Genomic DNA, 25,870 nt, shown 5'->3' with positions numbered 1-25,870 from the left:
CACAAACTTTTCAATTTCAGTGTCTGCATATTTGCCACTGTAAAGTGCTTCAAATCCTCGTGTGACATTCGGATATGCCTTCTATACCTTAAATGCAGGTGTACCTATAGTTCTTTTAGACCTTCTAGCTTTGGAACACACGATATAGTAGTAGTAGCCAAAATAATGTTAAGAACAGTCGACAGATATGGCTAGTACAGAATATCATGTATTCCAAGCTAGGTCTAAAAGAACTATAGGTACACCTGCATTTGAGGTATGGAAGGCATATCCGAATGTCACACGAGGATTTGAAGCACTTTACAGTGGCAAATATGCAGACAGTGAAATTGAAAAGTTTGTGATTACAATGCATGATAGGTAAGGACGGTCACGATATTTTAAGGGTACTCTTATCCAGAACTTATATTTTTTTTATAATTATTATAAGTACATGTTTGTTTTTCACATTTGTAATGTGAAAAACAAACATGTACCCCGCTGTGACAGTAAATGAGGGTCGCAAACAAATTTTTAACAAAAACGGACAGGCAAATCGAAAATTTGCCTCCCACAGAAGCTGCCCTTAAACAACACACCTTAAGGGCAGTTTTACAGGCTGTATATATGTATTTAGGGACCTAAAAAAATCAAAATATTCCTTGCCCATCTGAAATAAAAAGAAAAGAGAAGCTTTGAATTGATAAGATGTCGTTGCGTGAAATCTTGCAATTCCAGATTGAAGTGTTTTATACGCCAGCTCAAATGTACCGAAATGCAGACAGTGAAATTGAAAAGTTTGTTATTACAATGCATGATAGGTAAGGACGGTCACGATATTTTAAGGGTACTCTTATCCAGAACTTATATTTTTTTTATAATTATTATAAGTACATGTTTGTTTTTCACATTGTACCCCGCTGTGACAGTAAATGAGGGTCGCAAACAAATTTTTAACAAAAACGGACAGGCAAATCGAAAATTTGCCTCCCACAGAAGCTGCCCTTAAACAACACACCTTAAGGGCAGTTTTACAGGCTGTATATATGTATTTAGGGACCTAAAAAAATCAAAATATTCCTTGCCCATCTGAAATAAAAAGAAAAGAGAAGCTTTGAATTGATAAGATATCGGTGCGTGAAATCTTGCAATTCCAGATTGAAGTGTTTTATACGCCAGCTCAAATGTACCGAATTATGTAATTGTGGTGGTGGTTGTCATTATTATTAATACAAAAACGTTCTATTATTATATATCTTTATTTTTAACAATGTTACCTGACTTCATTTATAATTTAAAGATGATTAAAAATCACACTAATATTATAAAGAAGAAAGTGTGTGTGTGTCAGTTAACCAGGTCCTACCAGACAAGATAACATGGTATAGGACAAATAAGTACGAAACACTCGATGTGCGAGTCAGACTCGCACTTGACTGGTTTTTGTTTTATGTTATTGCTTATTTTTCGGGTCTATTAGCCGTCCCCTACGCTGCGCTGACGAACGTTCCTGTACTTTCTATAATTTATTTCACATTGAAAATGGTAAGATATATGTAACATGTTAATGTTTTTATAATCTGCATGAAATGGCCTTTCAGACAGTATTTTTTTATAATCCAAGTTTCATACAAAAATATAAAAATATACTGGTTTGTTTGGATTTTGCCACTGCCAAAAGTTTATTATTTTAAAGATTGTGACATATTTTGCTACGGAACCCTAAAAAACTGGTATGGGGAATGAATCGGGCATCATCTAGTTACCTGATAACAACACCAAACTCGACTCAAAGGGCCAAATGAATCCGCTAGAATTTTTTTTCCGAGCGCCGGGCGCTCTGTTCTATAACCCCCCCTCCCTCCCTTCTGCCGGGGAGTAGACACTGGCTACCAGGCGATTTTGGCTTAGGTGGACGAGTACAACATTCGAACCAAATTTCATTGCTTTACTCAAAAATGTATACCTTTCCATACAAGCATGCCCATAAGAAAACGGACTAAAATTTCTGATTTCTTTTACATGTTCAATGAGACGTTTTTTTCCTGTTATATTCCATTGAAAAGTTACATTTGGGGTTGCATTTTTTAGAGGACGCAATTTTATTTTTTTGATGTGTAGGGGGGTTCAGTGTGAAGCTATCACCAAGTTTGTGGGGTCGCCACCCTTGTCCCACGGCCGCCATCTTGAAAATTGCGGTTGATATGGTTTTTACGATATATCTCTTTAACTATTTATTTGATAAAAAAAATTGTTAACATTGTTTGTTGCAAATTAAATTCTCTACAACTTTGGTCCAGTAACTTTTTGTCGTAGAACTATAAATAAAAAAGTTATAAGCGAAAATGTTCAGAAATTAGAGATATTTATATTTTTCAATAAAACTTTTTTTTTATCATTTTACGAAGAAATTATATCAGACCATTATTGTAGATTGTTTTTTGAGGAACAACTTTTATATACAACATTTTTTCATTAAGTAAATAGCTAAGATTTTACAGCGCTCCGAAGTGAGTACTATTTTTCAGTACTCTCAACTATACAGTATACATAATATATTATGTGTGTACTAATAATAATTTATCATCAGTAATTGTTTTTAATATTTTTAATAATTAATAATTAATTTTGCAATATTATTAATAATTAATTATTGACTGAACTGACTTGAAGTCTGGAAGAGCGTTTTTTTTACGTCGAAAAGCAGGGCTGAAATGTTCTGCAGTGTGCTTCCATTGTTCTGGAGTCTGAGAAAAGAGCCAATAGCCATTATATGTATAGTTAGGAGTATCTACTGAAAAATAGTACTCACTTCAGAGCGCTGTAAAACCTTAGCTATTGACGTAATGAAAAAATGTTGTATATAAAAGTTGTTCCCCGAAAAACAATCTACAAAAATGGTCTGATATCATTTCTTCGTAAAATGATAAAAAAAAGTTTTATTGAAAAATATAAAAAGCTCTAATTTCTGAACGTTTTCGCTTATAACTTTTTTATTTATAGTTCTACGACAAAAAGTTACTGGACAAAAGTTGTAGAAAATTTAATTTGCAACAAATAATGCTAACAATTTTTTTTATCAGATAAATAGTTTAAGAGATATATCGTAAAAACCATTTCAACCGCTATTTTCAAGATGGCGGCCGTGGGACAAGGGTGGCAACCCCACAAACTTGGTTTTAGCTACTCACTGACCCCCCCTACACACCAAAAACATAAAATTGCGTCCTCTAAAAACTGCAAGGTTAGGCCTAAAAAATGTAACATTTCAATGGAGTATTACGAGTATATGATACAAAATAAATTGTCCACGACAATCGCAGTTTAACTGTACATTATCAACCTGACCTTTTTGTTGTCGCGTTGCAAATGTAGAACATTGTGTGACCGGAGCTTACAATTTACAAACAAAACAACACATTGCAAAAGCCAGTGCGATAAAGATATGGCGCTCCAAAAAGCTACATGTAATGTATCTTTAGCTCTTGGAGCAGCATAGGTATATGACTTGCGTTTTATAATAAATGTGAAAACATTATTATATGAATCAAAATACATAATACACTCTAAAAGGTGATGAAAATATGTTCTTCAGGATCAACTAGGGATATACATGGGCGATATACGGATATACCTGAGTATAGGTATATCGCCCATGTATATCCATTCATGGCTACGACGAGACTGCTACAATCCACGCAAAACACCGTCTCGATTGTATAAAACGAGTTCACATGAATCTCGATGAACCACGTTTTTTTCTAATACCACGAATTTCGAACAGGGTCTCCGAGACCGGTAAGCGTCCCTTGGTCTGGTAAATAAGCTGTATGACGGGGTAACAGTATTTAATCGACTGGTTATATTCTTTTTCTAAAGATGTTGTACGCATTTTACAACACTATAGATCTAAACTTTACATCGAGACATAAATGTTGCTCTTAAAAGACTGAAGATACGCACAATTCATTCCAGCATAAAATGTGATTTCCCAAAGGCTATTTTACTCTCGTGGAAGAACTAGTAAACTAACTAACGAACTATGGAAGAGTATATTGTGATTACTGATTAAGAATTTTTTAGGGAGAATAAATATCAATTATCGATGAAGAAGCAGAAAGGAAAAAGAAATGTTGTGCGGACAGTACCTACTTAATTACATTTTTAAAATCAGTACAGAAAATAGATAACAACCAGCGTGATGATGAAATGTATAGTCACTGTAGATTTTATTTTCTCATCCATGGCATTATAATATTACCATATTAAAAATTATAATAACTATTTTTGTGATCGCTACAATGACCGCAAAATGCAACTCAGCATTTATTAATTTTTTTACTGAATGTATACATTTTGTACGAGCATATATTTTTCATGACGAGCTCTATTTGTCTTTATTTATTTATGTTTGTGCGAGTTTGGATAGCGCCATTGTAGCGGATTGCAGATGAGTAATATAGAGAATACATTTAATCTAGATTTGTGGAGATTGAGAATTCTGTATATGAATAGAAACATTTTAAGCCAATGATATGTGACTGACATGTTTTGCCCAATAAATATGGGGATAACACTAGGATACAATCAAACACTAGGATTGGGATGAAATCATAATATATAAGTTGCAAATTTTTATAGAAATCCGTTACCACGTAAAGCTACATGAATTATGCTACATCATACATACATGCTTGCTATATGAAAATGGAGACAGGTATTATAAACCAGAAAATAGATTGATATACTTATAATAATGAAGTTATTATTTCATTTGATGGCATACAAAAACATAATTTTCCCGAGTGCTTTATTAGCCTAATAGAAAGAAACGAAATTAGTGAAATGCAGTCACGAATAATATCAGTAATTTTCTTATGAGAAGTAAAGTAATCGAAAACGAAAGGGCAGTTACAATGAAAAAGCCCAAAACATACTGGGTCTTTATTTCTTGGCTGTGTTTTATTTCAGAAAATCACTGAACGCTTGATTACCTTGCGAAACAATTACCTTTGATTAGCAGATTTGCCGGAAAACGTGCATCAATAACGTACAGACTATTACATACTCCCGGTACGAAAATGTTCGACAAGAAATAGAGAGAAGGAAAAAAACTATGTAAAACACAATTCTTTGTAGAGAAATCCGGTCCTTTTGATACGGTCGATTTTTATATGATGTATAAATGTATCCTTTTTTTTCTTCTATTAATAAATCAAACAGTTATACTATATAGGTTATAGCACATAATTTAACCCGTGCATTTGATAGAGATGTGATATCAGACATTGAAATCAAAATTTACGAAAACGTTTAGTTTTTGAACGAAACGTGCATTTAACAAACAAAAGTTCAAGGTAATCATGCCTTTTCAGCATCTGTCAGTCCATACATTAAGAGTGCCAAACTTTTAAACATGGAGGCGCGTAGGCGTTTACATTTTGCCACACTTCTTTTCGGAATAATGCAAGCCAAAGTTCCACTTTATCTATATACTAAACTTGCTTGGATGGGTGAGCGCAGTGCCCAAAACTATGAAACTAGATCTGCATTCCAAAAACTAGCCATTCCTAGACACCACTCCGCAGCGTTCAGGGGTAGTTTCCGCTACTGTGCCACCATGTGTTGGAATAATCTTCCACCACCACTGCGCCAATTGCGCAATAAAGAAAACTTCCGTATAAAATATCGTAATTACTTATTGATCTCAGCTTCTTGAAGGCCTTGGTGGCACTGAAAGTAATTCCTTAGTTCCTTTTTCATATAGATTCCTGTGTTTGATTTTCATAAAATATTAGTTTCCGTTAGTTTATTTTAATATGTTACTGTTTTTTTATTGTTATTTTTATTTATTTTTTTTTTGTACGCTTTAAAAAGTTTTTGTTTGTTTTTAGACCTTTTTTACTTTTCTTTGGTTGTTTTAATTGTATTTTTTTTTTTTCTCTCATTTCTGATACCCGTTTAATTGTAAGTATTGTTAGTGAGTTAGTGACGTGTTTTATTAGTTTAATTTTGCTGTTGTTTCAATCTCGTTTATTTTTATTCTTATTTTTTTTTTTTTTTTGTATTTCGTAATTGTCAACTCCAAGTGTCATTAGGGGCCACTGAAAATCAGTGGCACGAATGGTTTTACTATCATTCGTGCCGAATACTGAGTTGGTCCCTTTTGTCAACGTGAAAATGCCCAGTACCTTCCCACATTATAGTATGAATACATTTTTTTTTTTTGATGATAATAATTACTTATTGATGATAAATAATTTAATGTTTGTATTATACGTGTGTTGCTAAATGCCTATATTGTGTAAAATCTCATGCTCTGGTGTATTTGTGTTATGTTGACAATAAACGTTTATTTATTTATTTATTTTATTTATTTATCTCACGTGACTGAAAACAAATATTCATAGCGCATATAATAAATACGGTTTGTTTGTTTGTCCGTCGTTCAAGACGTAATGATGCAACACTTGACGTTATTTGCATAGGGATAGTTAGAGCCGTGACTCGTTAGAGGGTCGGAAAAAAGTATAAGTAATATTGGTATAAATTTTTTTGTGATTTAACATGGAACAAGCTACTTTTCCATGTAAATATAGGTATTAGACTGAAGTCTTCCACGAGCTTTACGTTGATAAACTAAATTCTTAAGAAGCCTTATTTAACATTATGAACTGGTTTATTTTAAATAAAATTGTATTTTAGAAAAAACAAATCATCAATCAAGTGAACTGGCAATTCACAAATTATACCTATGTTGACCTGTTTCCCAAGATTTTTTTATTTTTATGACACATTTTTGTTTGTTAGTTTGTGGACAGGGATTAAATTCCAAGCCTAGTTGTCTCCGTAGCATGCTGTAAGTGGAACACCGGCATCGTTTTAATTATAAATAAGCATGACATTTCCGCGGCTTTGTCTATTTTTATTCGCATCACGATCAAAACATCACGACTGGATTCTGTATCTATTGTGTTAACAATCCATCTTGAAGTACAAATCGATTTATCTTACTTTAAACGGTTCTAATTAAAATTAAAATTTATTGCTGCCACGATTGAACTGGTCTTGACAAACTATTATAGGGAAATAATATAATGTATACATAGGCTTTGCAGGCTGTAGCCGTGATTTTTATTATGTGTTTCGCGTATTACACACAGTCTATTAATATGTGTATCAGTGAAGTAGGAAACTAAATTGTTTTAGCTAAATAAATTTTTAAATGAATAGGCTGGCTTTGGACAGCAACAAAAACGTGAAAGTCGAACTAAAGTCCGCAATTACCAGCTTAGATTTTAGTTCGATATATTATTCCGCGCAACCCTTTTGCGCTTCTTTTTTCTTTATTCTTCAATGATACCAAGTTCTCAAATAAGGTTTTAAGGTTAGTTAGCAGCATCCGTAACTGCAACATCTAACTTGTTCGACTTCGACCCATTTCATACTTTATGGACATGAGCAAAATTCCAGCAGTGTTACCAACTAGGTATTACGAGCTATTTTTTATAACCGTTTTCAAAGTAGAAAGTTTCTACTGAGTATCATCTTCATCATCAGCCCATAGGTATATGTTCCAATTGCTGGGACACCGGCCTTCTATGAGGGTAGGGCCTACTGAGTAGTTATACGTATATCAAATTTTTTTATTGTAGATTTCCTGCGACTTCTACGCAGTTTTTCGGTCGTAGTAAAACATACAAACATGTAAATAAGTATATATGCTCTACATTCTATACCAGTGCTTGTGCATGACACAGTGCCATTATCATTCACTCTGCTGAATATCTATAGAGTTTTATTTACGCAATAAAAAGGCATGTCCTTCTCCAGGTCCCATTTATTTAACTTCATCCATAATGATTCAATGGTTCGCATTAATAATGGCTATCATAGCCAACGCTTATTGATATCGACCCTGAGTTCTAAACATAGGTTTGCCATAAACCTTTTTACCATAAAATCATTGCTTGAACGCACACGCGATAATAAACTGAAAAGCTTCAGGAAACTAAGCAGAATTACATTTTTAATGTATAAACAACGGGTGCAAGACGACATCATAAAATATTCACTTTATTCTAGTTAGTCCCAACTCATTCCTTGCTTCCAAACTATTAACGTGTGTATAAATTCCTTTGTCACAGAAGCAATTAACATTAAAACTATATCTAAAATGTACGATTCATTAAGTTTGTGGCAGACGCTGGAACGTGTTTATTTCTTAAAATTATGAGTTTCAGAGAATAGTAACAGTTTTCGAAATGCAATTCTGGCGTCAAGCCATACGAAATTGATACTATAGTTTCAACTGCGTGCGGTGTTCGAGTTCGTAAACCCATAAAAATATTGTAAGTATGGATTTTTTTTTTACTTTGGGCCCTAGTGCCTACAGTCTGTAGTGCTGAATATACAATACAGTAGTCTGTAGTACTAATTACTAAATTTCGTTTCATAAAGTTTCTATTTACAATAGTAGCAACTAGCAACTCGCCTACAAGGATGTTATTTCAGGTCAATGACATAATTTTATAACTGAAAAGCTCGTGATTAAATTCGCTACTACGAAATAACGGAATAAAAAATGGTTTCAATTAAGTCCTTGCTATTTGCAGTTTTTATTAGCTGGATTTATTTACATGAATGCATAGTTCACTAAAAGTTTTTATTTTCTTTAAAAAAAAATGCTGCTTTTTTGCTCGACTTGGCGGGAGCACTGCCATGCCTCCAGATGATAATTAGAACAATTCATGTAGGTATGAAAATTCTGTCTTCTAAACAAAAAAGTTTAAAAAATAAACAAAGATATGTTTTCCATATACAATAGCTAAACGAATATCTTTTGTAAACATCCGTTTCGAGCCGTATTGGTCTATTTTCAGAATCATCATTATTGCCATTGGAGAACTATGGTTTTGATCTATTAATAAGACGTTTTCAAGTTTAAAAACATGGGTTACGATAGGTTAGGATTATAAAGAATCATCGCAATCAATATTATTCTATGAAATACTAGCTTCCGCCCACGACTTTCTACGTGCATCCCCGTTTTTCCCCGTTCCCGCAAGAATTTCGGGAAATACTTTCTTAGCGGATGCCTACGTCCTAACATCTACCTGCATGCCAAATTTCAGCCCGATACGTCCAGTGGTTTGGGCTGTGCGTTGATAGATCACTATATCAGTCACCTTTGAGTTTAATATATATAGAAGATTTATATAAAAATAAATATTAGACGAATGGAAATAATTACAAACTTAAAAGATTTTTGAGCATTTTCGTTATGAGTAATTTAACTTATAATACCTTACTAGCTATGAAACCTAGTTAATTACGATAGCCTTACAGGAGTTCAAGGCTAAAGCGTCCCTATACGTACGCGTCAATAATCGATTATTAAGCTCACATGTTACAAGTGTTAAACAGTGTGAAACAATAACACATAAATTTAACGCCAATTAAATCCAAATCTCTGAGAACACGTATGATTCTCGGTAGTCGTATAAATAGAAGTGATGTCCTTTTGCAGCCCGTAATTTTCTGATGAGTCAGTCATCTTTACAACTAGAAAAAGGGCATTAAGCGTTCAAGCTATTTCAGGCGGGTTCACGATGTATGCGTAAAGACAATAGCATTACGGATACTTCCCGTCCCTAATATTATGTATTCTTTTAATCTTGTCAAGTGTTACACGATATGTCCTTAGCCTTACAGCTTTCTTTCATAGAAAGGTGGAAACTCTATACGCGAGGGAGTGTGCAGTAAATAGTAATACGAGCGGTTGTATAATCCGCTGTTGAAATACCCAATGCAATTCATATAATTTGCAAAATTCAACTGGACATTTCCTGTGATAGGATTAAGAGATCAGCGAATTGCTGGACGAGCTCTGAATGCACTCAACGATAAACCCAGATGACTAGTTGGGTATTCACTATTCAGTGATTTTGAGTACTCCGGAATAATAAATATCGTATTCAAAGATACCTACGATTAGGGAAATGCCTTGATCCAACACGATCCAGGAAAGAGTTCTTGTCCCGATATCTTGTTCTGGCATTCCCATACCAATAAAGATGTAGCATAGCGTTTTCATAGCATATAGAGTCTGTTGTTTGCCAGATTTTGTAACGTATAGACGGGAAGCGAACACGCGACTTCCCCCATCACAACGCCAACGCACTGACCATTAAACCAATGAGGTTTATCCGATGTTCAGTGAACCGTAATAACCAATTGTATAATACAAATAATACAATAATACAAACGGAAATGTAATGTGCAACGCATCATTAATAGCCATTAATGGCATTAATGATAAACCTTTTTTTGTAAATAATGTTACGAACATTAATTTCCCCGCAATCAGTACCCTCAAATTTTCTCGTAACGTACTTTTTCAAACATTTTAAGATTGGGAAAACAAAATTAATATTGATTTACCGTTGCCGCATTAAAATAAATAAGACGCGGTACAAATATTACGCAGAGCTGCATTAAGATAAAAATAATAACAATATAGATATAATACCATATTTACACGATACCTCTATTTACAAGTAAATGCAGTAATGTTGCATAATAATTATCTTCTGAATCTTTTACTTGTATGAAGTAATATTATTTGCTAAGATGATGCCCACGAATTCGCCCGCGTCAAAAGTGTATTAGATTATTCATTTTATAAAATGAAAGTAGCTCCTATGTTACTCTGTGCAATGAGTCAGCTGAAAGACCTGTTAAATTAGTCCAGCCAATTTAGATATTAGCATGATAAGTTTGAACATATTATGCCCCATGGTGTATACCTACGAAAATCTATAAATTTTTTGTTACATTTAAAGTTGTATTTATTTCATTGATACAAAATGAATACTTAAATGATTTAAATCTAAGTTCAGAGATATGGAATTCCGTAAAAATGTTTGTAATGAAGATTTTCTTAACAACTTATAAACTCATATCCTATAGTAATTTGAGACATAAATACTGTAGATGTTGAGATTAATTATGTAGGAATATGCTATGTTATAACTTATATTATTATGTTGTTAGTCACACTAGTAATGCTAAACTGTGGAATATAATGCTTATAATAACTTTTATGGTCAACCTTTAAATACTTATTGGTGATAGTTAAATAATGGACTTAAAATATTCTACTCACTCATACGAAATTAAAACACATGCACAACTCAAGTACACTGTAACACAAACATAGTGTCACACGGAAAGCATAAAAAAAGAATTAGTAAGCACAGTGAACCCACATGCAAACATTGCTAAAAACAAAATTCCAATTATATCAACAAAAAAAACTGAAGTTGTCAAGTGTTATGTGAATCTATTGGTTTTTCTTGTTTTGCAGTAGGTTACGTCAAACGAAGCTAAGCATATTGTGGTAGTCTACCTTCGTTGTGAGGCTTCGTTTGACCACTGTTACTTTCTGTATGCGCTAGCAGTGTTGTCTTGGACTTCTCTAGCCTTCTTGCCTTAAGAGGCGACTCCGTAGGCTTTTTTTCACTTCTCTCAGGCTCACTCTCAACCCCCAGCTTACTGAGGGCGACAAGGTTGGCTACATTGGAACAATTCGTCAGTTAAACCTTCGTTAATCGACTCCATATTGTGGTGTGAAATTGTTTTATCGAAAAAATAAACATAAGAAGCTGTCATGCAATACACAGCCAATTGGGATTGAAATTACATAAAATTTTGAGCATAAATAAATATAGCTGTGAAGTGAAGTTTTATATATTGTTTAATGCGTACCAAGGAAATGTAAACGGTCCTTTGCCATCCCCAGATTAGTTTTCATTTTGTCGTGCAGTCTCTGGGCTCTTTGCCAGGCGTCTCCGCGACCTCCCCAGCAGTCCACTGCTATACCTCGCTCCAACTCATAAATTCCTTTTTTATAAAGTTCTATGGCTAGCTCTTTCTGACCTGGATTGATGTAAAAATAAATGCTTCTTGTGTCTTCAGACATTGGGTATTTATATTTTTATGATATTTTCTTTATTTAGCATATTAAGCATCAAAGTATCTACAATATCATAATAATATAATCGAACTGTCAAGCTTACAAATGTTTATTTATTATCCAGATAGATACAAAATACTGAATAACGTAACGGCACCGGTTTCCGACTAGCCTCCTCTATCCGACCATTTTGATTTTTATTTGATAAAACGTTTAAAATACGCGCGACATTCGTGAAACTGAAGGCTTTCGATCCAATCACTTATCGTACGTCATCTGTCCAAAATTGGGTTTCAAATTTTAACCGACATTTCGTCAATCCAAGAAAAGCTAGGCGAGGGTGTAGTTTGTATTGGATTGAATGCGAAAAAAACATAAAACGGTGAAAATAAATATTTGGATTTTTACGCTAAATACTCTGGTAAGTTTGTGGTTAATTTACTTTAAACGTTTTATTGGTGTTTTAAATTATTAATTTTAAAATATACATGCCAAGATAGCGTGTTTTTATAGGTTTTTTTGGACAAATAATTATGGACGGAATGAGGAGCTTGTCAAAATAACAACATTCCGAAATCCGACCGAATCGGTCGGTAAAAGGAATTTCGCACTTTTTAAAAGAAGGTAATTTTCTATTATGCATGTTGTTTTGTGGAGGTTTCGTATTAAGTTATTTATTCTAAACGCTATGCTTACATACAACACCTGTATGCGACCAATACTAACTTTAATGGATTATTTGTAATATTCGTTTTAACTGACACTCTTTTTTGATTTTCTTGTTATTCATTTACAAAGACCGGTCTGGTTTAAAAACCCTATATTTTACATTTATGACACATAATTGCATAACTACGAAATTGTGAGATCTTTATAAGTGTACATATGAAATAGAAATGAACTAAAAATGAATATCAATTTCGGTTTAGAGGCTTTATTACGCAAATGTAGGTTTGGTCGGAATCTAGGTGCGATTTATTTCCCTGTTTCCGTCCAACTGGGTTGCTTTTGCTTGCGCTGTGCTTGAGTGAAATTGCATGCGTTTATTTCAGGTCATCATCATGAGTGATAAAAAAGAGGCTGAAGTATTCTCATTAGCTGAAATAATACTTTTGGTGAAATGGATTTTAGAATTGGGCAAAGTAGTCAATGGGACATTCTAAATTAGTGTGGATGACCAGTGAACTACTACAGTCTAACATAGAGTTAGTTTTTGTTATTATAATAAATGCTCAAATATTATTTAAAACTAGCGGTCCGCCCCGGCTTCGCCCGTGGTACATATTTAAAATATCTCTCCATAAGAACCATCCTCGTACTTCAAGTAATATAATAAAAAAAGAATTATCGAAATCGGTCCACGCGTGATGCAGTGAAAAGACGAAGCGGGTTTTTACGAATTTCCATTGTATTTCTATTATCATAAAGTTGATTTTAGTAGAAAATATTTGGCTGGTCGGAATCTAGCTACTCAGTGGTCGGAAATACGTGTATTTGTACTCAGTCGGTCGGAAAATGGTGCTTTCAGTTAATTTCCAGTCGTGACAGTTAAAATCCAAATTTAAGTAATAAAAAGCCATTATGAAATACAATTATGTGCATATTTTAAAATATAAGTTCGTAATCTTTCATAATATCATTTTTTCTTATGACCTCTAGAGTATTTAATTTATCTTTTAAAGGATTCATTTAGCCGTATCAATCAGTGGTCGGAATTCGGTGCCATTACGTTATGGAAGCAGACTCAAAATAAAAATAACAAAGCATAGTAGTAATCTTACCTTCATTCTCTTCATCAATCTTCAAAGCTTTCGATATGTATTCAAAAGCTTTGCGATGATGATGTTTCTGCTTGGCGAGCAAGGGGTCGCCGGGTCCCACGTTATTTGTGTACGGCATTTCCTCTCCGTGCGCGATTTCTGTCGACACCACACCGTCTTTCACCACCACTTCTAAGTTACACTCACCACTTTTACGAGGCCTATGAATGAAACGATGCGATGCCGAATACAAATATTTGAAAATAATAAATAACTGATACAAAATGGATCGCATCAAATTAAAAAGAATAATAATCGGGAAGGAAACCACGTAGAGGTTTCTTTTATGGACAGAAGGTTGCGAATCATTTCGCAACGTTGATCCTTTTGCTACATCTGCATCAGCTTTCTTGGATTTGCGATTCGGAGATCTAGTAGTTTTACGCGGTAAACGACCACCATTGAAATCGTCACCGGAAACCATCAAGAACACTAAAGTTCCAACTGGTTCAACACCAAATAGCCATACAAATCACAACAAAGACACGCACGTTTATTATTCTACTTAAAACCTAAATACAGACAAACATCGCGACGAGTGAGGAGCTATTGACAATATGATCATATTGACGTTTGTCCGGTTTGTCGTTTACAGTTTATCTGGGTTGTCAGAACTAAGAATTTGAAATTACAATATTTGGTTAAAATCATACAAGAGAAAAATAGATTGAATACTCCTTCTATTATAATATATTAAAGATATAAGTATGATATTCATTCATAGCTATTAAATAGCATAATCCAGGCATTTAAATCAATAATTATTACTATTGTATTAAAACTGAACAACACTGTACAAAATATCAAGTATATTAGACTCAACTTAATTAAATTATTGCAACATAGAATGATTAAAAGAATAAAACTTGGCCTTATTTGAAAATATCACTTTTCTACAATTTTGGGAAAAATTCGTAAGCTAGCAACATGATCAAGTTACGTCACATTAATTTTTTTAAAACTTTCTTAACGAAAAACAAAATACTTGGCATTTGGATAGAATGAAAAAATATATTGTTATACCATATAAAGATTTTTTTGTTAAAATCGTATTGCATTTTTATTACAAATATATAACGTTTCATTATATTTCATCATTTAATAAGAATACGTTTCATATAACGTCATTGTGACGTCATCATATTAAGAGGATTGTCAAAAGTCGACAAATTGTGACATTTGAGATATTTTGACATTGACACTAACATTTCAACATTGCAAAATGCAATTTGCAACTTTGCAAGTGGCGAGGTGTAATTTGTAAATCTTGAATATATTGTGAGTTTTACAACCTTAATTTTAATAAGGTACTTTATTTATAAATAGAAAAGCTTGTTGTCAAATAATTGAAGCCTATGCAGTATTATTGCATCACCAAAATCCTTAAAAACTTATAACGAGAGTGCTCAGTATTTAGAAAAAGGTTTGTAATAAAATTAAGAAATTCAGCGGTTAATTTCTGTTATACTGTGTTAAACTACAATCACATAGAATCTAAATGTGTACTGTTATTAATAAAAATAACATATTTCATATACACATTTGTGAAAACTGAAAAACTGTGCATGATGAAATATTTTTCATTTTAAGGTTAACCATGGCTGAAATAGAGGATCAAGTGAATAATTTAACAGTTCAAGACGACGATGATCTTGTTGACCCGTGGAATGTTACTGGAAAGTCCCAAACTGGAATTGATTATGATAAATTGATAAGTATGTGTTTTCCTATTCTTCTATGTACTTCAATTTATAACAGTATTAATTATCATACTATAAAATAATGTTAAATCATGGAATTTATTCAAGTTAATTATTTAGTATTTTATAGCCTATTTAATTTAAAAATATATATATTGATGAATAATAATAAGAAGAAGAAACATTATGTGTTATAATTATAAAGAGTCAGAAATAAATGTAATATTCTTATTTGTAGAAAGATTTGGAAGTCAGAAAATTGATGAAGAACTCATTGCCCGCTTTGAAAAAGTGACTGGACGGAAAGGTATTTATATAAAATGTTATTTACTTTTTTATTAATAACATAAATAAAAATCCATATTATTTAAAATTTATCAAAAGAAGGAAACATACAAATAATTAATATTTCAGCTCATCACTTCCTACGGAGAGGTATATTTTTCTCGCATAGAGATTTGAATACAATATTAAATCTACATGAAGCTGGTAAGAAGTTCTACCTCTACACAGGGAGAGGTCCGTCCTCGGAGAGCATGCATATAGGGCATCTTATACCATTCATATTTACTAAGTAAGTGAATCAGTATTATTTATTTCATAATGGTTCATACAGAGCCCAGGCACTTAATAAAATGGCTAATTAAGTTAGCTGCATCATTTACATATATTGGAATGACAGTAGATACTTATGAATGTTATATATATCTGAAAGTGTATTTGATTGTATTTTTTTTCACATTATATTTTGCGGCATTTTTTATGTCTGGAGATTTATTGTAAATAGTGAAGCACTTGACCACAATCTAGCCTGATGTTAAGATAGTTTTACTAGAGAATGATATAGGTAACTATTTACCATTGTAAAACATCTTATTTCCAGAATTTTTTCTTTGACCATGCAGGTGAAACTGCAGGTAATAACCTCCCAAACAATTTTTTCAGATGGTTACAAGATGTATTCAATGTACCACTCATCATTCAACTGACTGATGACGAGAAAGTCATGTGGAGGGATATTAAGATAGAGGACGCAAGACAAATGGCATTCAACAATGCAAAGGACATTATAGCTGTCGGTTTTGATCCTGCTAATACATTTGTGTTTAACGATTTGGATTTTATTGGGTAAGTCAAAAAAAAAACATCACAGTAAAAAAAAACACAATTTTTTTAAATTTTTATTTGGCAATCTATGGTGGGAAACTTTCAATTTTTATTATTAAATCTTAGGAAGTAATTTCTTTGGTTACCACTATATTTTAACTAAGCCCTCATTTTCAGTAATTTCTGTGGTGTTTAATTTATAAATGAAACAATTTGTTCTAAAATAGTATGGTTTTCTTTTAGACAATGCCCTGCGTTCTATCAAAACATGTTGCGAGTACAAAAGTGTGTCACATTTAACCAAGTTAAGGGTATCTTTGGTTTTGGAGACTCAGATGTTATCGGCAAAATTACATTCCCTTCAATAGAAGCGGCGCCAGCATTCTCCACTAGTTTTCCATTTATATTTGAAAATAAAGTTGTGAGTATTATATCTTAAGTTTAATAAACAGAATTCTATATGTTAAATATGTATATTTTTTACTAGCTTTCCGCCCGCGGCTTCGCCCGCGCAGTCAAAGAAAAACCCTCATAGTTCCCGTTCCCGTGGGATTTCCGGGATTGCGTAATTTTCCCGGTATAAAAAGTAGTCTATGTCCCTTCTCGGGTATCAAAATATCTCCATACCAAATTTCATGAAAATTGGTTCAGTAGTTTAGGCGTGATTGAGTAACAGACAGACAGACAGAGTTACTTTCGCATTTATAATATTAGTATGGATTAATTGTTCAAAAAATTAAACCATCATTAATTGGCATGCTTTTGGGTTTTAGAAAAAGAGCACCTTTTAATATTTTTTATTGAGCATTTTTTAAATTTAATTTAACAACAATTGTTTATTCGATAAAACATTTTTTTTTCATGACTGTTTTATTAAATTTAACTTATTATTTCAGTTACCCTGTTTAGTACCCTGCGCGATCGACCAAGACCCATACTTCCGTATGACCCGTGACGTAGCCGCTCGACTAAAACTGCCGAAACCAGCACTTTTGCATGCGGCTTTCCTCCCCGCGTTACAAGGCGCTCAGCATAAAATGTCAGCTAGTGACCCCAACGCGTCAATATTCCTGAATGACACCCCTAAGCAGATTAAGAACAAGGTAGGTTGGATAGGGTCAATTTTAGGTATGCAATATTTTTTGTTATGTGGATGCTCATATTTTTCTATGTGGTTCTGATTTTGATAGGTTTTAATAGATTTCTAAAATAGTATTTCGCATTACTTTTGTTTTAAATTGTCATCAAAAAAAAAAAATAAAAAAAATTAACCAGCTACCATTGATCATATTTTAATAATTTTTGTAGTGTTTTATAAAAATATTTTCAATTATTTTTTTATCGTTCACAGATAAATAAATACGCGTTCTCCGGTGGTCAGCCAACTGTAGAGGAACATAGAGAGAAGGGCGGCAACAGTGAAGTGGATATATCTTATAAATACCTTACTTTCTTCCTCGAAGATGACGAGAGATTAGCTGAAGTGAGTATGAAAATAAATTCCAAGTTCAAGTGAAATGTTGTGATTGTAGTACATATTTTAAAATGGAGTAAATTGCCTATATGAACCTTACAGAAACTATTATAAAATAATAAAAATGTATTTTTTTATGTAGCAATGTTTGTAGCTGCAAAACAGTAAATTAGTACACAAACAATTTTTTAAAAAATTTTGTATGCTCTGTGATTTTACTACAGTACAATATTATGTTAACAGATAAATCCTGTGCTACGGTTTATGTACCTAGATAATGTCTCTTATATATTTTCATTCAGGTTTTCAATTTTTTTGTCACAGATTAAAAAATCCTACGAATCCGGAGAGCTATTAACCGGCGAGTTAAAGAAGATAGCCATAGATACAATAACACCTATCATCCAAGACTACCAGGCGAGACGGGCGAAAGTTACGGACGAAGTTATGCAGGAATTCTTCAAAATACGCAAAATTAATGTCTGATTGTGAATGTTGTTATAAATAGATTTAATTAAATACATTTGAATGAGCAAATGTCAACAAGAATGGAACTGCTAAAATACCATATTATTTTGTAATCTTTGAATGGTCGAATAGCTTTTGATATACTTAATAGAAATACTTTTGTCGGGTATGGTTCCGTACGTCTTAGTTAAGCTGATTCAATATTGAAAACTATAGTCGGGGTAGGCGAAGAACTTGACGATTCATTATGAGACGACAGACTTAATTTAACATAGCGACCGTTCTGCGATTCTTTCAAAGAGTCTTCCATGGACCATGGCTCTCGCCTTTGTTGAAACTAACAATAACGAAAGCTACTAAGGCCGCTAGTCAACGGCCGCGACGACGTGATTGGTCAGCTATGAGGCAGCACACTATTTGGTTGGTGAATAGCGGTTTGGCATATACTTACCCGGGGTAAGCGGCGCCAATAAGGTGTAAGTTACCCCCTATTGGCTCGCTTACTACGACCAAGGTTACGTTCGGAAACACGTACACCCGATATAAAATATATTGCATTTTAAATTCTCTAAATGACATACCAAACTTTTCTATATTATGCAAAAATTATATTAGTTAAACAATCCAGTAAATCCAATCCAATCTATTTTATTTATATTTTTAAGTAATTTATTAAAATTCTGCATTTGTCATTTTCGTGTTCCAATGTATCAGAGGTGTTTTTGCTAAATTACAATCTTTTTCAATCTTCTTCTTATGTTATTACAATACCAGTCCAGTCACCTTTTACGAATATGTTACATATAATATTATATTTGTTAATGTATTGTACTTATTATTTAAAATCATATTTGAATGTCAGCATACGAACATTGCATAGAACTGCTAGTTCACATAGTTCATCACATATTGTTTTAAGATTTTTTCGGCATGGTTTTTTTTACATGATTTATATAAATTCCTTCATGTAAGATGTTGGGATTTAGCAAAATTATGTTTTATTATAAGAGACTTTATTTTTATCGCAAAGAGCATAATATGGCAAGTGCATTTTCATTTGCCTGATTGTAAACAGTAGGCAAACTAAGTTTATTATAAATTTAACCTCAATTACAATTTCCTAATTGAATAGCTATAATATAATGTATTTATTAATAACAGTGCTTAAAGCACGCGAATTATTTTTGCTGGTCAATAAATTGCTATCACGAATTTAGTTGCTTTTATTTCTACAAATCCTAATCTGAAAACCCTTTTTGACAACGGACCTGGATCGCATTATTTAGTAAAATTTGTTTTATTCTATATAATTTTATTAATGTATAAATCACCTTTTGAACAAAGGAATTGTTGTTATCAATTGATCGTAAGATTTCTTGTAACTAAAACATGGAAAAAAAGGATACAGGACATTATTTAGTGAGCTTAGCTCTTTTTAATTCCACGTGAGAACTTAAGAGAATATGATAAATTGTGGGTGGCCTCTAGCATTGATATTAATATAAAACGAAAACAAACATTTAATAGACAATGCGACACAGACAAACGCCTCAAAAGACTAAAAACTGAACAACACTTGTGTACACAATACAACTTTGATCGAATATACATAACAATAGCAGAGAAAAGTGTACGACACAGTTCTAATCACATACAAGTGGGTGTCGCACGGTTCTACTTAATTTCAGTGAACTAAATTCTTATCATTAAATATATCCAGTGTCCTGAAAATGTACAACAACTACGAGGAATCACCCATTCCGCTGATAGCAAATTACACGGTATTGAAAGATGCTGAAGAGGAAAAGAGAGAGACTGATGACAGAGTGATCCTAGAAATTGGTCGACCAGATGATAAACAACGGGAGGAACTGACTTTTTCACACAAGAAGTATGACAAGACTATTGCTCATCATCGTTCCTATGTTATAGATTATGCGGAACCACGCAAGGTCACATATTTCAGGTCTCAGGATTTGGATGGAGCGCCGGATGGTACGTTCATTTGTTTCATATTATAATATGAAGTATTTTACGAAGCTACTTTGCAACAGGCAACTAAATTCAAGAAAATTTCTCCCACAGATTAGTTTTCTCGCTATACGTTTAAAGTAGTGACCCGATTTCAGGTGAATCATAACTTTACAATATGTAAAATAGACGGTAAAGTAGCCATAGACTCTTATCCATTAGCCATAGTTAGGTACTGAATTGTTTCAAACTGTGGTTTCAAATTATTAACAATAATTGAAATTTTTAAGTTACATATCTAATAAAACGTAGGAAATTAGTTCATAAACGATTTTTATGCTTTTCATAGTCTATGAATGAACAAGTTTTATTTTGGTAAAAAAGGATGGTTTATTAATTTTATAGCGAAAAAAAAAACCCAACTGCTGTAAGTAATTAAAATAAGTCTTTAAATTAGTATGATTAGAATCAAAGTTTAAACACTTTTTTGTGTTAATTTACCTACTAAGGAGCATAGAAAATATTTTTTGTTAAAAAAGGCTTCTCTAATCGTAGTAGAGTCGAGATATTTCGAGCATGACGAGTACCAGGAGATCAGAAATATACAAGAATCTAACAACTCTAGGTCCTCTGTAGAGTTTTCACAAGACTCACAGGACGCAAGCAAGTTTATGGACGAGCAAGACGGTCTTATGGATTGGAAAGAGAGAGCTCTACAACTTGAAAAGGGTGTGTTTTTGTAACTTATTATTTAAAGCACAGATAGTGTGTCAGTAATATATGTAATTAATTCTTGTATTACTTATTAGTAATTATTTTTGTAATTATTGTTATATTTAAAGTTGAATATTCATTAACGTAAGAAACATTTCGTATACAGTATAAGTAACATGATATAAACTTAATTTCAAAATTATAATATCTCTCTTAATTTAAAAGCTCAAGAGTTAGTTTTTCGTTGCGTCGGTTCAACGCGCTAATCTCAGAAATTACCTACTGTTTCTAATAAAACAAAAAGTGTGTTCGTTAGACGGGAGAGAAAACTATAACTAGCATCAATAAAAATGTTACAAATTACGCGGGAAAACGCGTTGAATCGACTCCCTCGCGAACGACGCGACTAAACTGTGCGAACTGCAAAATTGAAATATACCTAAAGGTTAACACTTAACAGCATTCATGGACATGTTATGCAAACACTTTTAAGAACCTGCACTGTAACATCCATTTCAGTGCGTCTTATAAAATCCTATTCAGACTTATAGATTTTACTTTTCAGAATATAAGAAGACTGCATGTGACAGAGAGCGCACGCGAATGCGTGATATGAACCGTGCCTTCGACTTGCTGCGATCCAAGTTGCCAGTAACGAAGCCGTCCAAGAAAAAATATTCGAAAATCGAATGTTTACGGTAGGATTTTTTTTTAATTATTGCCAGCTCTTTGTGATAAATAAGTGTAGAAGACTATTTAAGTATTTAATTATACATAGCCATACATAACTGTAGCTAAAAAATTTGATTTATCATTTCCAGAATAGCAATATGTTACATTCGGCATTTGGAGTATATGCTAGCTGGTGGCACGGAAGAAAATCCCGTGTTCCTTGAAGTACACAGTCCGGAAGTTCGAAGGAAATCAACTAGATATTAAAATATTGTCCATACCTACATCTTATATCTATAATCTCATTATGTTTGACAAAATATACTTGAAGCAAATGCTAGGACATAAAGTGGCATTCCTAATTGTTATAAATTTTAATAGTCAATTAAATTAAAACACTTTTCATTGTAATTATACGTTTTTAATTGACATTTCATAATCAAACAGCACACAGACACGTAAATACACACGTTACATAAATTAGCTCTATCCACTTTTCTTCCTGATTTTTCTCTCACGGGCTTCATCGTCTTTCATTTTTTCAAGCGCCTTTAGGTAGTCCAAGTACGCACATTTGATCAATAATGGTACTTTTACTACGCCTGAAACGTATACATTGAATTCTTTGGCATTAAATATAAAATGCAATAATGATATTGTAATATGAAGACTTTTATCTAACTAAACATCATGACTTTAATAATTTTTATTACACCTGAGTGTGAGTCCGTTAATCAGACTGAACGTAGGTATTACATAGGTACGTAGATTTTATAATGAGAGAAGTCTGTACATAACACTAATATATTTTAATTTTCAAACTTCTACATGAAAAAACCTAGAGAGCAGAGGAAGATTTTTAACTTAGACTAAAACGGGTGCCATTTATGCACATTAATTATTATTAATCAGCCTAATATGTATAATGTATACGTTAAAATATAAGAAATAAACAATTATTATTATTGCTATTTTATCAAATGTTGCTAAAAAGTTAAAAACCAATTAAATAATTCTGATTACAAACCACGAAAGGGGAAAATCCAACTCTTTGTAAACCGTACCGTACCACATACCGTGAATTCCAGAAATAAATATGTAGTAAATAGGTACAACGATGTATATACGAATAAAATATATGTTATAGGTATATAAGTAATAGTGTATGTTAAAAATTATTGTTAAGGAAATTATTTAGAAAGCTCTCCCTTCAAACAGTGAAGTAAAAGAAGAGCCTTACCTGAAAAACATGTAGTAACTAGGGATTTGTACATTGAATACAACGGAGCCAGGATACTTTCACTTGATTCTTTTCTCTGCAAATAATTTAACGTTAATTTAATAAATAATCATTATTTGGTATGTCAGCTAACTACTCATGTTTTTTTTAATCTTACATATAAATATTTTGTACGTAAAATAAAATGTTGGTATGCGTTATCAGAACAAGCCATATTTTATTTTATCATAAATGCTCTGAACATTGTCAATGATATGACCTAATTATACCAGGGAGATATCAACGTCAAGGAAGCTACTTCCGTTGTTCAGCGTGAATGTGGATGACTGATACTTTGGTTTTACTCTATTTAATTAATACCAAATGATAAAGGTACTTACTACGAAATATTATATGTAATATTATTCCAAGTTCCAACTTATAATGTATTCCTTGATATGTATTAAATAACTTAGGTAGAGCAGTAGCTATATAATATATAGTAATACGTGGTAGAGCGTTCGATTCGAATTAAAATATTGTATGGATGTCGATAATTTGTAGATATTTTATCAACAAAGCATGAACACCGCAAATTATTGCTCAAAAATATACTACATATTAAAATGAAAGCATGTAATAACAAGAAGAAAGAAAGGGATCGGGATTCGGGAATGCGGAATGACCATTGATTGAACATCCCGCGTATGCAATCTACGTACAGTTACTAGGGTATTATAAATTGTAAGATATATGAAATGTAGAGAGAACAAGTGGAATGAGCCGGAGAGCGAAATATTCGCAATCGCGAATCGCGATTCGTAGCGACTGTTCAATCCGCCGGGAGCTGGCATTCGATGCGGACGCTGTGAAAATTGTCGTCACCTTCCGATACGATTAGCAAGTTTTGTATCATGTAGGGCCGGATAGTACTAGGAAAGTAGAGCCATATTAGAGATTTTTAGAAAATAAGTACCTAGAGTTTAGTTAGTCTTTATTTATTAGTGCTTAATTATTAGGAAAATATTATAATTTAATCACATATTAAGTTTAATGAAAAATGTTTATAAAAACAATAAATAATCTCAATTAAAGATATACTTAGCTAGCTAATTTATAAAAACTTATGTTTATTAAACATAAACGTATTATTCGTGTTGAGAGTCTACCTTCGAATACTTATGTTTTTATAGCTTATTTTAAACGTAAATTATAAAATATGTTTAATTTTGTGTATTGTATTATTATATTTATATTTAAAAAATATCATCTAATCATCTTAAAAAAAGATATACTCAAACGATGGGATCAAATCGACATTCGACATATTCTGTCCGAAATCCATACTTTTGTCCGAAATCCAGTTATGAACAAATGATGACGTAACCATGAACACCAGGATCCCATAAGTAAGAAGGAGTAGTGGAATCTAAACCTGAACATTACGACTGCGCAGTACAAGCAATAATATTTACATAAATAAATTTTGTTGATTTTAACTTTATGTAGTAGTCCATAGAGTTGAAAATTGTAAGTTGAATATACTCAGATTCTTACAATGACGTTTCCACAATGATCAAACTGAGGAGGACGCCTTGTGTTGATGCTTCGTATGTATTCCTGCCATCTACGAATACACTCTGTGACGTCTTGCTGATTGCCCCATATTCCTTGAGTATAGGTAAAGTAGACAGCACTTACTAGGATGCCAGCCTAGAAGAAAGTATGTGTGAATTATTCAGTAAAATTTTATTAATACTAATAATGGTGAAATGCAAGGAGGTGTTAAATAAATGTCATTTATTTGAGAAGGCCAATCAAACTTCGCTCTTACCAAGGGACCATGAACATTCGAAGATCGTATCTTTATTCTATTAAGGTACCTACATACTTACTTTTACAGCATACATTAGTTTTCCATGTGCATAGACAGGACCGATTTTTGGTATCTCTAACGTTCGCCCACATTTCCTTGCTTCGTACTCTTCCCTTGTACAAACTTTTATACATGTTGGATGTAGCGGAAGTTCTTAAAAAAGAAAATATAAAATAGTCACAATAATTTCATAATAACAATTTATAAGATAAAAAGAACGATGAAGAAGACGCGTTGTTGTTTTTTATATCTCTGTTCAAAATAAAAGGTCAAAATTGTAAATAATTTTTTAAAGATATTTTTTTTCTAATATTAAAAGCTCAGTAAAAATAGCAAATGTTCCAAACTTCTTGGTAAGCACAATTTTTTGTACAGTGGTTACATAATTTGTAACAAGTACCAAGCCATCATAATCATAAGGAGCTGTTTCTACAATACTTTACATCACATAGCTCATAGCTTACATTCATTGGTAAGGTTTCGGGATGGATCAGGGTGTTTTTTTCAAATGTATGGTTTCAGGGTGTTAATATGGTACCTATAATGATATATATCCAACAATAGATTCCTTAAAAAAATGTTTTTTGGGCTTTGGCGCCTTGATAACTATGTTTCTGAGTGTCTCTCTATTTATTAAAATATGTGCAACATTGTGCTGCTTATACATATACATATTTTCTCTTACCAGTCACACGGGGGCAGTCAAACTTTTGTGTAGGACTGCATTTTTCATACATTTGCATATCAGTTTTCGGTTGTTTTACATGTTTAGCCAAATTTATAGTTCGACATGGCTCGCATCTTATGCGATCCGGGTTAACATTTTCACACATACCGAATTTTTAATTAAAAAAATACTTAAAATTTTGAACGTTACTCTCCAAATGTTTCAA

At 32.6% G+C, this 25,870-nt stretch overlaps 4 protein-coding genes across 9 annotated transcripts in view; 2 read left to right on the top strand and 2 right to left on the bottom strand.

Annotated features, from left to right (window-relative positions):
- Positions 1 to 14,341, bottom strand: part of spas (spastin) — a 39,323-nt gene extending 24,982 nt beyond the window's left edge. For 3 of the 4 annotated variants that reach the window (XR_016457732.1, XM_090112411.1, XM_090112412.1), the window contains exons 1-3: positions 13,738 to 14,341; positions 11,749 to 11,919; positions 11,390 to 11,554 (exon numbers count right to left, since the gene is read on the bottom strand). Coding sequence is in view for 3 of the 4 variants with exons in the window: in XM_090112411.1 (XP_089968537.1) it covers positions 11,390 to 11,554; positions 11,749 to 11,919; positions 13,738 to 14,200 (799 nt within the window). In the remaining variant the exon portion in view is untranslated. The remainder of the gene's footprint in view (positions 1 to 11,389; positions 11,555 to 11,748; positions 11,920 to 13,737) is intronic. The other variant, XM_090112413.1, reaches the window with a different exon arrangement.
- Positions 14,342 to 15,012: 671 nt separating this feature from the next.
- TrpRS (Tryptophanyl-tRNA synthetase) lies at positions 15,013 to 19,738 on the top strand. 2 transcript variants are annotated; one of them, XM_090112415.1, is made up of 9 exons: positions 15,013 to 15,054; positions 15,367 to 15,491; positions 15,715 to 15,783; positions 15,891 to 16,050; positions 16,422 to 16,604; positions 16,827 to 17,004; positions 17,480 to 17,686; positions 17,935 to 18,066; positions 18,382 to 19,738. In XM_090112415.1, exons 2-9 carry the CDS (start codon positions 15,374 to 15,376, stop codon positions 18,541 to 18,543), a joined length of 1,209 nt encoding a protein of 402 aa, XP_089968541.1. In that variant the 5' UTR covers positions 15,013 to 15,054; positions 15,367 to 15,373; the 3' UTR covers positions 18,544 to 19,738. The 2 variants fall into 2 exon arrangements, with proteins under 2 accessions (XP_089968541.1, XP_089968540.1); XM_090112414.1 differs by having other exon boundaries at positions 15,019 to 15,199.
- Positions 19,739 to 20,177: 439 nt separating this feature from the next.
- sage (salivary gland-expressed bHLH) lies at positions 20,178 to 22,830 on the top strand. 2 transcript variants are annotated; one of them, XM_090112492.1, is made up of 4 exons: positions 20,178 to 20,520; positions 21,055 to 21,225; positions 21,776 to 21,908; positions 22,032 to 22,830. In XM_090112492.1, exons 1-4 carry the CDS (start codon positions 20,256 to 20,258, stop codon positions 22,147 to 22,149), a joined length of 687 nt encoding a protein of 228 aa, XP_089968618.1. In that variant the 5' UTR covers positions 20,178 to 20,255; the 3' UTR covers positions 22,150 to 22,830. The 2 variants fall into 2 exon arrangements, with proteins under 2 accessions (XP_089968618.1, XP_089968617.1); XM_090112491.1 differs by having other exon boundaries at positions 21,052 to 21,225.
- On the bottom strand, positions 22,334 to 25,810 carry LOC149900476 (uncharacterized). The gene is made up of 5 exons (XM_090112495.1): positions 25,663 to 25,810; positions 24,997 to 25,130; positions 24,659 to 24,814; positions 23,123 to 23,198; positions 22,334 to 22,484 (listed from the first exon to the last, which is right to left on the bottom strand). The coding sequence occupies exons 1-5, from the start codon at positions 25,808 to 25,810 to the stop codon at positions 22,369 to 22,371; spliced, it is 630 nt and encodes a 209-aa protein (XP_089968621.1). The 3' UTR covers positions 22,334 to 22,368.
- Between the last annotated feature and the right edge of the window lie 60 nt (positions 25,811 to 25,870).

Source organism: Colias eurytheme, chromosome 18 (assembly GCF_061535395.1).
Source record: "Colias eurytheme isolate Ceu_HAF_F1 chromosome 18, ilColEury1 Martin Lab GWU primary, whole genome shotgun sequence".
NCBI lineage: Eukaryota > Metazoa > Arthropoda > Insecta > Lepidoptera > Pieridae > Colias > Colias eurytheme.
The sequence above is the reverse complement of the archived record's forward strand: the minus strand, read 5'-3'. Positions and strand labels throughout refer to the sequence as shown.